The sequence below is a fragment of the Berghia stephanieae genome, chromosome 2 (assembly GCF_034508935.2).
Source record: "Berghia stephanieae isolate SIO BIC M18660-M18661 chromosome 2, UCSD_Bste_1.3, whole genome shotgun sequence".
Taxonomy (NCBI): Eukaryota; Metazoa; Mollusca; class Gastropoda; order Nudibranchia; family Aeolidiidae; genus Berghia; species Berghia stephanieae.
In genome coordinates, this window is record NC_088361.1 from 25274533 (window position 1) to 25290029 (window position 15497).

The 15497-nt window shown below is 34.1% G+C and overlaps 2 protein-coding genes across 2 annotated transcripts in view; one reads left to right on the forward strand and one right to left on the reverse strand.

The window, feature by feature from the left end:
• LOC144964559 (uncharacterized) overlaps positions 1-4669 on the forward strand; it is a 49182-nt gene extending 44513 nt beyond the window's left edge. The window contains exons 42-46 of the mRNA XM_078898987.1: positions 437-619; positions 1547-1654; positions 2659-2816; positions 3158-3230; positions 3923-4669. Coding sequence (XP_078755113.1) covers positions 437-619; positions 1547-1654; positions 2659-2816; positions 3158-3230; positions 3923-4585 — 1185 coding nt within the window. The 3' untranslated portion in view covers positions 4586-4669. The remainder of the gene's footprint in view (positions 1-436; positions 620-1546; positions 1655-2658; positions 2817-3157; positions 3231-3922) is intronic.
• A 7762-nt stretch (positions 4670-12431) lies between these two features.
• Positions 12432-15497, reverse strand: part of LOC144964560 (protein FAM184A-like) — a 49747-nt gene continuing 46681 nt past the window's right edge. The window contains exons 13-17 of the mRNA XM_078898988.1: positions 15462-15497; positions 14901-15047; positions 14290-14407; positions 13894-13998; positions 12432-13237 (exon numbers count right to left, since the gene is read on the reverse strand). The exon at positions 15462-15497 is cut by the window's right edge and continues 149 nt beyond it. Of these exons, the coding sequence (XP_078755114.1) occupies positions 13067-13237; positions 13894-13998; positions 14290-14407; positions 14901-15047; positions 15462-15497 (577 nt within the window). The 3' untranslated portion in view covers positions 12432-13066. The remainder of the gene's footprint in view (positions 13238-13893; positions 13999-14289; positions 14408-14900; positions 15048-15461) is intronic.

A 15497-nucleotide genomic window follows, 5' to 3' on the forward strand; every position in this document is an offset into this window, starting at 1 on the left:
TCCAGTGAGGCCCCATTTGGAGAAATACCTATCACATTTAAAATGGCGAATCCGTTGAAGTTAGCTTTTTTTTTTAGTTCATGCAATATTTCTAGTTACAATGATGGTTGAAAATATAATTTTCTTTAAGATGAAAGATTGTTTTGTTTTTGTTTTTTAATTTGTTTATTTAAGGCGAACAACTGTGTAAAAGTGTTTTATCGCAGTAACACATTGCGTACACTAGCTCCAGTCAAGTGACAATGGTGTTGAACGCATTGGTGAACACGTTTCTCAAGCCATCTCTGCCATCCGCCCTCCTTGGAACTTTGTATTTCTCAACTTACCATTCTCCTATCAATTGAGCCTTCCTTACTCTGTTTCTTTGCCTGCGGTTTCTTTATTCTTTTTTTTCCTCCCAGCTCTCAACCCTACCCCAATTTTGTATCATGGATAGGTTTTCGTGGACGGTCCAGTGTCATGCAGCGAATCTACAAGCCGAGTTCCTCGTGAAGACCCTGACAGACCTGCATGGATTTACCATCAATCCTTGGGAAATGGCGCTGTGGATAGACTAGGTGACAGAGAACGGGTCTTCTGGACACAGCTAATGGCCAAGTACTTGTACCCTATAGTCGATGTACGTTTTCTTCAATTAAGTCTCATTTTCATTTTAATCGCAAATTCGATTTAAAGCATTTAAACCACCCAGGTATAATAACGGTTAGTGGTATCTGGTCAAAAGTATTATTTTAATTGTGGTGAACCATGACTGAGCTCAGATGGTCAAGTTGGTACTTTATCCATAGAAAATCAAATATTGAAGGTAATCTGTAACCAAAATAACCATGTTGACCCGTTATAACATTTTTGATAAGGTAATTCGGCCGTATTATAAAAACAAAACACGTAGTATTTGAAAGTATGGCCAGAAAACTCGACCTACAAATATCGGTTGATCAAAACGGTCTTCATCTTGGCAAGAATTCTCAAGCCTGGGTTTCTATTGAAGTTCCAGGTTTGAGAGTTTTTAACGAGATGAGGTTCACTTTATTAAATCAATATTTGAAGTGTCTTGCTACAGCCGTGACTGAAATTTTAAGAGAGTTTATGCATAAAATTGCCTATGTAAAACTTGCACAATTGTACGAAATGAAAATGAAAACAAACTTTAAAATTTCAAAGAGGTTGGCTATAACTATAAACGACAGATCTGAATAATCTTACTAAAATGAGAAAAATGACAGGGTATTGGAAGACGGAATGGTGCAATAATAACGTTTAAACACTGGGAGATCAAGTAAATTACTTGAAGACAAATAGTTCTTTAGAGCAATTGGCTTCATGCAGTAGTTGTGTTTCCCAGTTTCTATAGCATTAAATGGACACTTACAGACTCTTTTAAAATGGCGCTAGTCTATTTCAAAGTACTATACGCCAGATTTAGCGGACCCAGAAACCCAGTATCTGCTTGGTGGACAGGGGTTCTAAATGTTACAAAACTTTGGAGAAAAAAAGGGAAATTGTTTCCTAAATTAGCATTCAATACTTATTCATTTTGTTACAGGAACCACACAACAAAGAACGCATTCGGAAGGATTTGTTATTTTTGAGAAACAACGTTGTGTTTGCATTTTTTATGACATCTGCTGTGTGGATTGCTCTATTTATGCAGGTTTGTTTCTTTCATATTTTTTCTGTTCAAAATTTTGAACGACACTCAGCTCGCTTCAACTACGTTAAGCCAGCATGGGACTCCATATACTATAGTAAGGATATATTATATTGGCATGCATATTTTTTTCCTGCCTCCATTTTATAAGTCCTACGAATATGTAATGGTTGAATATATGACCAAAACGAAATTTATTTTTGTGAACGAATGCACACACAATGAAATTTTGAAACTTTATAATTTTATAAACTGTAATAAGATGTTTTGTTCTTACATTAGTTTCTATTCACAGCATACTCAGGGAGCATTGAATTAGAAAATAGTCAACTCTTTTAATTATCTCCACATTGGAGACATCATCAATATAGGCTGCTTTATAAGATGGAATGCTAAGTTTGTATAAAGGCCTTTCGCCCTTGCATTTTCCAATTAGACGTGTCGAGATCCTTTCCCACGCCTTTGTGGATTTACGAGATGTATTACCGTTTAAACTGTTATTAATATTGTAGTATTTTGATCTTTATGCTGATAAATTAATTTTTTTGGTACTCCTGGACAATGATGGCAAAACGCTAATTTGAATCTGGCCAGAAAAGATTTCCCTTTATATGTGCTTCATTATTATCGAAGAATGGGGTGACTAAGACCAACCCCCAAATATGCTCCATCCCCCCCCCCCACCCCCACCAGATTTGATAGATTTCACCCTTCCCTACACTTCAGAAAAATAACAACAGACAGGTTATTTAAATGTCAAGATATATCATATGAAGTTGTTAACAAAGTGGTCTTTGTATCTTTATATGATATATCTAGACATTGCAATAACCTGTCCGATGTTAAATGTCATTGACAACGTGGTGGCTATTTTAATAAAGGTTTATAAGTAAATGTATTGTGACCCAAGTGTGATAAGACGTTTTGTTAGTGTAAAATAGCTCATAATTCATGTTTTATTCCCCAATTGAATGGCATGTCTTTTTTTCTTCGATTTTATCTCTCAGTTGGAGATTTTGCAAAATGAGTTAAAGAGTCACCTGTTCGTCCACATACCCAGTTACGACGGAGAAGGCACTTTGAGCTTCCAGCCACTTGGTCTCATCTTTCTTGGGTGTTTTTCCATCATTCTAATGCTTCAGTTTCTTGGAATGTTTGCTCACAGGTACTTTCTAAACAGTTTTTAGGAAATATGAAGTATACAGTTCGGAGGAAGGGGTAGTGCAATATTTATGCAAGATGCTGTGTCAATCAGATAGAGGAGAATTAAACAATTAATGTGACAAGAAATTGAATTTTGCCTTAATTGTACTTTCTTCCTATATCCTACATTTTCATACAGTTTATTTGCTGCGTGAGATAAACCTTGTCTGATTTCTAGATATCATGTCCAGAATAAGATTTAAGCGTGATATTTTGAACAATACTGTTTTTAAACATGGTCATGAATTGGCATTATCAGCTTGGTCAATTAAATCATTTAAATTTTATTTGCTTTCTATACAGGTGGGGAACTATGCTTCACACACTTTCTATCACAGACGTTGGTCTTGGTAGCCGTATCAAAGAACAAGAGAAGGTAAAAAAATACATGTGTGATACATGGTCCGTTAATTTAGAGGCCGATTAGTCTGTGGTAGATTAATTGGAAAACATTATATGGTCACACCAATCGACTTTTTATAAAATTTTCTCATTGTCAGATGATTTCGTGCTTTATATCAAATTTTACTATTTGTTGCCATTGATTATTTTTATTATCTGGGGCGGGTACAGGTGTTTTCAACCAAAGAGATAGCTAATTATTATCCTACATTTGTCAAACATAATTTATATTCTAGAATATTACTTTTTTACCAAGGCCGTAAATCAGAATTTCATAGAATGTAGCTAAGTTTGTATTTTTACTTGTGTTGAAGTAATGGCATCACAGTACTATAGCTTACTTAATTTTCAAACCTAGTCCAATGTAATCTTTAGGCAAATTTACGCTGTTTTTGGTAGCGGTCTTGAGTCAGTTAAATAAGATATAATTAATAAGTTTGTATAAATACTTCTGAGTATTGGTTCCATCTATAAGTTGTTATTATCTTGAGACGAGAAAAAGCTCTTGGGCAATTAAGTGAATCGTATAAATGCGTGATACAATTTGTTGGTCAATTCTGGAAATAGTATAAATGTATAAAATACATAGTACAGCAGTATACATATAGAGTTTTGACCCAATTTGACGAAGACCCGATTATTTATTTCATTACTTCTTTTTTTCAGGTCAAGGACATAATCATGAGGGTCACCAACCTCCAAAAATTGAAACACATTGACCTTGAACCCGAACCAGATTACGAAGATCCGTTGCCGGAAATCCCTGATCCAGACTTTGAAGGGTCCGTTCATGAAGGTCAACAGCCTGGACATGACAACTCTGCTCACGATAATGCGAACTACATCCACAGCAATGCTGAGATCCACCAAGAGGGCTTCTATCTGCAACAAAGAACCTCTAATGATGATAATATTACGTTTTCAGAGGGAGGTGCGAAGTACTATTCAGGTTACGGTAGTAGCACTGACCCTCATCATCGCAGTCTAGAAATGAGTTACAATGGTTCTCAATTTTACCAGACTAGAGCCGATGTCACCCACCAAGGAGGAAGTATGGACGCACCTCCATCTTACAGGACACAAGCAGCGGCAGCAACGGCCAGGGGTGGCCGGAGTATGGCGGCAACAGCGGGATCTATGAGACGAAAACAGTGGGGCGTGATGAGTTATAACGGCAATCCTATGGCGTATGCTTTAGAAGACGCTTTTGAAAAACGGTTTAGAAATGAGATGCGTCATCAGCAGGATTACATCAGTCAGGGTAACCAAGGAAGGGGCGGTGGTCATAACATGTATACTGGATCGCGGACAGATGTTCAACAGTTTTGATCATTTTTCCAAATTATAGTCGATTGAAATGTTAATGTTTCAAAACAAAATAAAGCTTCTATAGAATCTTGCAGGCTTTTTTCAGATGATGCCTATAGCTCTTTTTTCAATGACACAATGAAAAAAATCATATTTTCACAGTGTGATTATTATTCATGTCGAGGTAGTGGGTTAGCACCAACCCTCTTAATCGCAGTAAAGAAATAAGTTACAATGGCTCTAAGTATTATCAGACTAGAGCCGATGTAACTCACTAGGAACAACAATAGATGCACTTCTGTTCTACTGGACACAAGCAGAGGCAGCATCGGCCAGGGTTGGGCGTAGTATGACGGCAACAGCAGGATTTATCAGACAAAAACAGTGTGTTGTAACGTTAATTCCATGGCTTATGCTTTGGAAGATGCTTTTGAAAAACGGTTTAGAAGGAGACAGAGCAAAATACGAGAAACCCTCTTATCCTTTGTAAAATAACGTTGGGGAAATATTTTTCTCCCGCAGGTATTAGGTTTTACTTTAAAAAGAAAAAGAACATGGCGCGCGGAGTGATATCTTGACCACAATAATTAATAACTCTTAAGGTCAAATAGTTTTCGACAATTCGACAATTAATCATAGCAGAGAGATTTTTAAATAAGACATGTTTTGAAAAGAAAAGGCATGGTTGGAGTCAATGAGAGGAGTATAACCAATGTATTCTGGAACTCCTGTGTTTTTTGTTTTGTTTTTAAGGGTTTTACGGCGCTTGCAACACATTTAGGTTATATCAGCGCCAGTAAAAAGGAAGAAAATGGGATAGTAAAAAGTTATAGAATTACAATGTAAGCACCCAAGAAAAAGAAAGAGATAGGGGAACTGGGAACAAATAGGGATCAGATGTAGATTCCAAGAGCATACCACCAATGTACTTAGTTTGAGATCACCTAAAAGTCTCATCCAGACACAAGCACAGGTCCCAACTAAGAGTTATAAACACTCAAATGTTTGCCAATCATATAATATAATATTATGTAAACTCAACATAATACAATGCATAACAGAGAGATGATTTACAAGGAAAAAAAATATCATCTCCCAAAACTTTAACTATACATTCGACTGTTTCCCTCCCAGCCAAAGAGCTCCGGCAAGGATCAGGACAAAACTAAGTAATCTCATTCCAAGACAATGACAGGAAACAATTGGAAAACGGGTATGGGGGGATAGAAGACACAGCATGTACCTCCCCGCCCACTATGGGAGGTCAGGATCCCCACCCAGAACTCCTGTGTTTGAAATTCGAGCTCTTTCCCCGAGGTCACGCAGCGGCACCGAGAACTTGCTTGAAATTTGAAATGGAGGAGTTCAAGAAGACTATAAGTAATGTATGTGTACATGGTTTTATGAGCTAATGTGCTTGAAACCATTCAAAAATGAAAACAAGCCGTTATAAGATGAATAGTTTCGTATGTGTCCTGACGTTGCAGTTTTGAAAACACTAAATCCATTGTTGAAGCAAAAAATAAAATAAAAATCTAATACTCGTCAGTCTCAACATAAACTTGATGTTGTTGATAAAAAAGAATTGTGTTCAAAATAACTGATTAATTTTCTTAAAATATTATCATAACTTTTCTTTGAATAGTTTCAACAACCAAATTTTACTTAATTTCACAAGAGGTATGTTGGCCTTAATTACATTCGCGTCGGTATAAAGTCTTCAATAGTTAAAAGTCACGAAATGAAAAATAAATCGCAGGGCCTCAACTCGAGTTTTTTAACCTCTTTATTCATAATGCATTGCCGTTTGTACCATCGATTCTTCTACCTTATGAATAATAACTAGTTTAACCCTTTGACGACGAAATTGAGTCTCAATGAAATAATAATTGCCATAACACGTTAAATAGTTGTACATAGAGAGCCAACCGTTTTTACAAAATAAGAAAGCAGTGACGGCGACATGTAATCCGTACCCCATTTGTAGCCAAAGTCGCATTTCTGTTTCCAATCTCTTGCTGAAAACGGAAAAGGTTGATGTCTGAAAAATACTTAACCGGTTTGTAAAGGGTTAAATCTATCCTGACAGTTTTGAGGTGCAAAAAGTTACTGCCTAAAGCAAAAAAAAAAAAAAAAAAAAAAAAAAAAAAAATAAGGGGAAAATTGTTGGAGACACTTAAGTTCTACTCCAAATTTTTATGGTACTTGATAAAATTACACACTTTACAAGATTGCTGGGAAATGTATCTTTTAAAATCTTCAACTATCACGGTTGCATACTTGTATTTGGGAAAGAACGCTTGTGGCACTACGATCGCTTTATTATTTTTTGTTCTGAGTTTAGAGTTTACAGATTGTTTTACACTTGCCTTTGTATGCTTGGTTACAAAAAACCTACCACGGTAGTTGGCGAGTTTCTTGTCATATTCTAAACCTGATGATAATTTCCTTCTTTACATTGACTTCATTGGGGAAAACACACTGTTATCTATATTATGACAGCTACACCAATCACTGTTTTGGTTTTTAAATTATACTAACCAGTTAATACTTCTGGTACATTTTCTTAACCGATGCCTTCCGACTGGTACTTTAACTAAAGTGCATGAATATCTCCCCGCCGATAAGACGGATAATTATTAGACAGTATTGAAACACTTAATGTCAGCTTATCAGAGGCCAAGAGCTTTTAAGAGAAATAAGTAGAAATGTGGGATCAGATTAAAATATTGCACATTCTAGTCGATAACTATACTTGGTTTGGTTTGTTTGTTTTGTTTGTTGTTTGTTTTTAAGGGTTTTACGGCGCTTGCAACACATTTAGGTTATATCAGCGCCAGTAAAAAGGAAGAAAATGGGATAGTAAAAAGTTCTAGAATTACAATTAAAGCACCCAAGGAAAAGTAAGACAAAGGGGAATTGGGAACAAATAGGGATCAGATGTAGATTCCAAGAGCATACCACCAATGTACTTAGTTTGAAATCACCTACAAGTCTCATCCAGACACAAGCACAAAATCCAACAAAGAGGAACACACTCAAATGCTTACATTATACATTCAAAATAAAAATAATAATACATAACAGAGAGATGATTTACAAGGGAAAAAAATATCATCTCCCAAAAATACTGCAAAAAAAACTGCATTGACTGTTTACCTCCCAGCTAGGATTCCGGCCAGTGCCAGGACAAAACCAAGTAATCTCATTCCGAGACAAAGACAGAAAGCATGTTGGATAACAGATATAAGGGGATAGAAGACACAGTATGTACCTCCCTGCCCGCTATGGGAGGTCAGGATCCCCACCCAGTTGGTTTGGTTTGGCTTGTAAGCACTCAAACTCAAAAAGAAAAGGCTCTGGGATTGAATTTTTGAATCGTAAAAATTATACATCCAAACAACGTTTAACAAAGGTCAACGCCAACTGTAGGAGCTTTCTATCTCTTGATGAATGAACAGCGTGGCTATGTGGTCTTGTGGTATGACACTTGCTTTCGGATCGGAAGGTCCTGGGTACGAGTCTCGCTCGGTGCATAGTTGAGTCCTTGGGAAAGGCTCTTTACTCACTTTCTCTTACCGTACTCAGGTGTAAAATGAGTACCTGGCCGTTAACAACATTGCCTCTGTCCGAAAAAATTGTGATATCGCCTAAAAGGCGTCATGTCCCGTCCTTAATGTTAAGTGTTGCTGTTGGCCATGGAACCCCTGTAAAGCGCTTTGAGCATATTTAGTGGATATTGATTGCCCTGTATAAAAGCTCATTTTTTAGAAAATTTAAATAATTAACTGAAAGGAACAGACACGCAGTTGTTAGACGTTAGTGTAATTTTTCAAAAGGACCTCCGCATGTGGCGTCCGTCTCTGATAGGCCGTGATGTGAGACCAAGACAATACCTCTACACTGTCGTAAAACACAAAGTATTCGGTATGCAATTGATTTCTATGCTCAATTTGCAAAAACAATGACCATGGTAACTATAGTAATTCTTCATGAACACATTCCAAAAAATGGTGAGTAAAATAACAAAACAGAGCTAAAAATATCATGGTTTAGTTTAATGTGTAAATATATCACAGCTTTTCAATAGTTTACACACATTAATACTGTAACAACAGTTCCAATCTATATTTTACAGCAAATAATTTGACAAAAGTCCAAGAAACAACATACATAATCCCGCAGTCCAACCCCCATCTCCTTAACACATTTATTCTACTTCCTTTACCTTTTTTTCTATTGTTTTTCCTTTTTTGTTTTTTTAAATTTCAAGCTATTAACGGTGATTTGAAAAAAAAAACGTAAGGCAACCGATTTCAGAACGCAGAAAAGGGAAGAAAATGCAAAAGTCAAATAATTATAGATTTGTGTATTTACCATCGCTTTTAAGTGCTTAAGAAAAAACCGATAAGATAAGGGGAAAAGGTCCAAAGAAGTATATCCCAGAGGATTGCATTAATGTGTCTTGTCTAACACCACTAAATGATCATCGCCAAAAGATGGGACATAGGATCCCAGTTGGATACACTTATTTACAATAATACATCAATAGCTAAAAATGACAATATCGAACAAGGTATGACTCATTACTTACTTAGGCCGCCCCTTGGGGCGCCCAACATGAGCCACAAGTCTTCGCCATTCTGTCCTGTCCTCCATAAGTGTACGCAGCCCCCGGGTGTTGTCCATTCCTGTGTCATCTAGCAGACAGTCAATGTAAGTTTTATTCTGCCTGCCTCTGCTTCTGGTTCTCTCAGGTGGTTCCCATAGCACAAGACTGTTTGCAATCTCCTCCTTGACTCATGACTCATGCGTATTATCTAACCATCGAAGCAAGAAGCTGACAGTCTCCTTTCTGTTAAGGATCTCAAGAAGGGCTAAGGAAAACATTATAGTCTTATTCAGAGACAAGAGACAGAAGTTGCATGGGAGGGAACAAAATAATATATGGGCTGATAGAAGATAACATAAACTTCTCAGTCCTATAACCCCTACCCAGAAATACTTGTACAATTTACAAGTAAAAGCTCTGAAAATAAGCTCGAATGACATAGACGATAGAGTTTGAAAATCCCCTTTAAATTATGCATTTTGTGTTGTTGTTTCGTGGAACTCCACAATTAGTATTGATGCATTAATTGTAAATGCTTTTATTTCCTATGTTGCAAATGTAAAAAAAAAAATGAAGATAGACAACATAAATGAGGGCGTTGAAGTGGAAAATAAATAGGAAGGCAAATAAGAGAACAGAGTGTAAAAATAGGACTTATATATAAATATAGGTACCGTTATAAACGTATTGAAAAATATAAAAATAATAACAAAAATAAATTTAAAATATAATACTAATAATAATAATAATAATAATAATAATAATAATAATAATAATAATAATAATAATAATAATAATAATAATAATAATAATAATGACAACATCAACACCAACTACAGCAAAAACAATCTTTTGGATACAGCTTTGTCTGTATACAATATCAGCAGATGATCTATCAGCAGCTCAAATTAAACACAGTTAACACACAACATTTTTGATGTCCTATTTTGATACATAGGATCCCCTCATATAATTCCAGTGATATTTTGACATATTCAGCAGTTGAGATTTAAAATAATTTTATTCCTTATCTTTCATTTTTGTACTCATGAAATCATAATTTTTATCATTTTGTGTTATTAAGAATTCGCTCAATTCCCTTTTTTCTCACAATGCATTTTGACTGAATAGATATGCGTTCTACAATTTTTGTATAACAAAATAATATACGTGTGAAAGCATCTTAAAGAACCGTGACAGTTTACTTTGCCTTGTAATCATAATTAAGGGGAAATAACTACTCATAAATATGGCATAAAGAGTACTCGTAACAGTTTGTTTCCCTTGTTTCATAATTTTATTAGAAATAGCAAGACATAATATTATTACAATTTAGACTTCCATTGATTTCGAAGTAAATATATTACTTTAATATTTGCTTTATTACATTAATATCTACATGCTTCTTATCGTTGAAAATTACAATAAAAAGATACAATATTCTTGTCTATAATTGGTAGTAAAAACACCTGCTTTTAATTCACATTAACAATTATGACGAGAAACTTCTTAAAAGAAATAACTTCAGCTCGTTTTACCAGTATAGATGCTTTTTGTTACCCCCGTAGTATAAAAATTGTGCTAGTATGATTATGATAGGCCCATAGCCCTACTATAATACTCTTTAGTACGCCATGGATAGGCCTATAATATAGTCATGTCTTTAGATTAAATCTTACAATAACAAAAATGCTGAACGTTTTTAATTATCAGACAACAAATTCATACTTGCAACCAACGTTTAAAAAGAGATCTGTATCACATAAACCATTTAAAATGAATTCATTCAGTCTTAAAAGAAGACGTACAATAATCATTTCTTGTGCACTTGAAGATTGTTATTTAAAAGCTAGCTATAGTTTGTAAGTTTCTTGCATGCAATTCTTTTCCCACAATATTTGTTGATGTTTTAAAAGGCACATGACTGAAATATGCATAAACCTGTTTGTATAATATCTATTGCAATGTTTAAAGGCTGCATCTATCAGTATATTGTGATTTTTCTTATTGTAGAGAACAAAAAGACTTTGTGAAATCTTGACAAAAGTATATTCTTCAAGCATTAATCTACTAAGACAGAACAAACAATTGAAGACCAAAGTGGGGAAAAGACACATGGCCCACAGTAAAGAGAAAACACAAATTCATATTTGGAAGTCTTTTACTCTGTATTGGTTGTTTATTGTTGTTGTGGTTTTTTTTCTTCTCTCTTTATCATTATATTGGTGACCTTCTTCAGTAAATTTATATATTCATATCAGAATTTGACAAGTGAACGATATATACTGAGGGGCATAAGTCATATAATTTGATTTTGTGATAGCGGCTACTTTTACCACGTGGTCATCGATTATAAAACTATCAAACCTATCCTGTAGCATAATTTCATTTTAGATACAGCAACATGTTTACTGTGGCTATGGACAATATTAAGAATACTCAATTAAACAATATTACAAGTTTAACTCGACTGAAAAAGTATAAAGATCACATTATCTAGATAGGTTTGTTGACTTAGGTTATTTAGAGTCTGTGTAAAATTTATAAAATTACGACTCCGCCTTTAAGTACGATTGAATGGACAACATAGAAAAATTAAACATTAACGTCATTTGAAAATAACAACCATAACAGATGATCATAGAGATGTTGTCCGAGTCAACCCATTAGATTAATCTTAGATTTGCCAGTACTGCAAGACAATCTATTTGTAACAAAGTAAATACTATTTAAATTCAAAGTTCAGTTCTATGACATTAATTTTTTAAAATATATTTGACCTAATCGAAACGCGATTTCAATAAAATAGCACCTCCAGGTATATCTACATGATTATATATAAAGATAATAACAATAATAATAATAATAATAATAATAATAATAATAATAATAATAATAATAATAATAATAATAGTAATAATAATAATACATGTAAAAATTAAAATAAAAGAGTAACTCAGGATTGAATTATACAGTATCAACTTTGTTACAAATACATTGGCATTACTTTTCACAATCATGTTCAAGATCTGCTAATGGAAACATTGCGACAACGAGAAAAAGTTGGTGTGAATATAAAGTGTAAAGTCTTGATGACCTGACATGGTTTAAGCAGCAAAGAGGTTAAAGATAACATTAATATTAAAATGATTTATGAATGGAGTCGGACAGGTGTAAACTAAACGCATATGTTCAGCTTAATATCACTCACATCAGTTTTGATGAGAGGAAATTTGAAGCATTTTTGTCTCCTTGTTTTGTTTTGTTTTGTATTGTTTGTGTTTGCAGAATTGTAGATTTGTAATCAAGGTCCTGAACATTACAGTCATACGTGTCTTCAATGTAGTGGGCACAAAAGCATAGTCTCTTGAGGGGGATAGGAAACAATGTGAAAATACTAGCAAACATGGTCAAACAAATAAGCTTCGATAAATAACAAGTATCTGTGTCAGTAAAACAAACAATACTCGTAAATGTAAAACAAATTGAAGTATAGTAAATAAAATGTGATTAGTGTCACTTGCAAATATTTTGTTAAAAGTTTAATTTCCTCCTCTCTTTATGATTCATTGTCTGACAAAATTTCCATCCAGAGACGTTCATTATCAAATATTTTTGTGAAATCTTCTACTTTTTTTTCAAGAATTATACATACACGTTTTACATTTGTTCGCAATAAACAATATTACTATGTTAATGTTAATAGCATCATTTATGTCATTTTTAGTAGGAAATACTAAATTAGGACTGATGATGTGCTATGTCTCTAAATATTTGTTTTCAGTAAAATAAGGCGAAAAAATACATTATTGTCCCAAGTCAGAAAACGAAATAAATTACACAAAACTTGTCATCACTTTTGTGGATCACCAATCCTCACATTACACTTATCATCTGATAAACTTTTTGGCAAAACTGGGTTGTGGCAAAGGCTTGGTGGGATTTAATTTCCCGTCATGCATTGGTGACCCTGGAAGGGGGTCAAGTTTCTGGTTGCTTGAACTCAATCCATTCCCGTGGGTCAAACTCGGTAACTTGCCTCTTTCCCCTTTCTTCTTAGGCTAGAAAAAAATAAAACAAACACAAAACAAGGATGAGAAGGTTGTTAAATTGTCAAATATTATCCCTTGTTACTGTTTAAATATCTGAAAAGTTGTGTTCCAGACAAAGCAGAGAGAAAAATACAAAAAAAAAATCAGACTGTCTTGACTGGTGATCGAAAGACGTAATTACCTGTCTGACCGGTTATACACACTTTTTCAGATTTTTATCTTACACCAGTGCCTGCTCCAGAATTTGTTACTTTTTATCTTTATCTACGTCAAAAACAAAGAACCAAGAAGAACCTGAGTATCATGGGTCAAATAAACCGAATTTCTCTTCATCTTTTACATGTAATTTTGTTATATGTTGGTTATGTTATAATAGGTTGTTAATGTAGTTTAGTTATGCAGCTCGGAGCTAAAACAAAACTTCCCATTGAATCTGATAGATAGCAATTATTAACTGTGGAAAAATATAAATGAGGGATTACTTAAATTGGTGGTCATTTCAGTCATGTATTATGCTTTTAGATATAACGTGGATAACACTTTTGTCTTTCTTTACTCGTCATGTAGAAACCAAACCTAGTAATATAGAGATTGCGCAAAATATAATTTTGTTATTTCACAACAAAAGTAGGGGAAAAAAACTATGAACAGACAAAATCACCTACCTTTTGGAATGGGTCAAGCACTCCTACATTGGGCTGAGTGTTAAAAACTTTGTTGAAGTTGGTTTCTCTATTTACAAGTTCTAACTGGTAGAAGCGCTTCTCGTCCTATAAAAATAAACAGTAATGTACAAACGTGAATACGACTTATCAAAGCAGACTGTAATTGAGAAATTCTATATTATTTACAATTTTATGATGGATAATTTGTTAAGCAAACGCTACGTGGGTGAATACAAATATAAACGTTTTTTTTAAGAAAATGTATTTGATCGCAAAGCCTTCTGTATCAATTTGTCATTGAAATTTAAGCTAATTTCTCCTTTTTAAAATCAATACTTTAAAAGTAGAGACGAAAGATATGTTTCTTCGTGTTCTGATTATAAAAGTACAACTTACAATGAGATCTTTGATGCGATTTTCCCGCTCTGAAACTTCAGCTCTGAGAGATTCGATAAGTTCCAGATCTTCAGGTCTTGAATCACGCTGGTCATATCGCATCTCAGCCTCCTCCAACCTGAAGAAGAAGAGTAAGCAATGCTTTGGAACCTTTCTAGTTTTATAATCTTATAATGACTATAAGTTAGATTTCTAATTTTAGTTTCATGCCTAACCATCTGCTATAATTATAATAAGCTTACTTCTATTCTAAAACCAAGTTTTTAAAAAGGATGTAATGTAAAATGTATTTTTCTAATCAATTGTCATATTTAGGAGTAATAGTACAATGATGAGAAATACAGGTAATAAAAATGTGTGAAATGAAAGCAGGGAGTTTAAAAACATAGCTTGACTCGGAACATAGGAGTAATATCATAGAAAAGGAATTTAATATGTAAACGTATCAACCAGATGATATTATTAATGATAACTGACATCAGAGCTGGTGTAACTAAATTGTATTTCTTTTGTCATACAGTAGTAATAAACAAAAGAGATGTATACATTGTTTGATTTATAAGTTTTTAAAAGATACTTTCACATAATTCGTTTTAATGGATTTCACTCACTCTATTTGAACGGCTGAAATTTTGTCCTTCAACATTTCTTGAGCGTTGTTAAACTGAGCCAATATCTCTTGCTGTTCTCTGAGATGGTCCGCTGCTAAGTTGTCTAGGGCCTGCTGGCTCTTTTTGTTGAGCTTGTCTTCTTGCACTCTGTAGGGAAAAAAACAGGCTTAATAAGTCCGTGAAAAGCAAGGATCTAGAAAGAAAATGCAAAAATAGTATCTAAAGAAATTGTGTTTTGACCTAAAAATAGCGTATTATCCAAACATTTAAAAATAAATCTTTATCACAAGTATTACATTTTTGTATCTGTAAGATGGCTTAAAATTAAGCTCTTCTGAGTAAATTACAGTAAAAATATTCAAAATAACTTTGTTGGGGACAAAATTACATGTATTTTAGTACATTTAGCTCTCATTTTCTAATAACTTTATTTTTACTCTTTTTAATTGCTCTTATTTTGAAATTAGTCAGCACGTGATCCAACACCTCTTGTTAGACCATCACACAATCCATATAGATACATGCTGACAAAACAAAACCATTAATGAACGGTACACTTACTTGAGCTGCTGACTGCCTTGTTTCTGAACCTGTCTG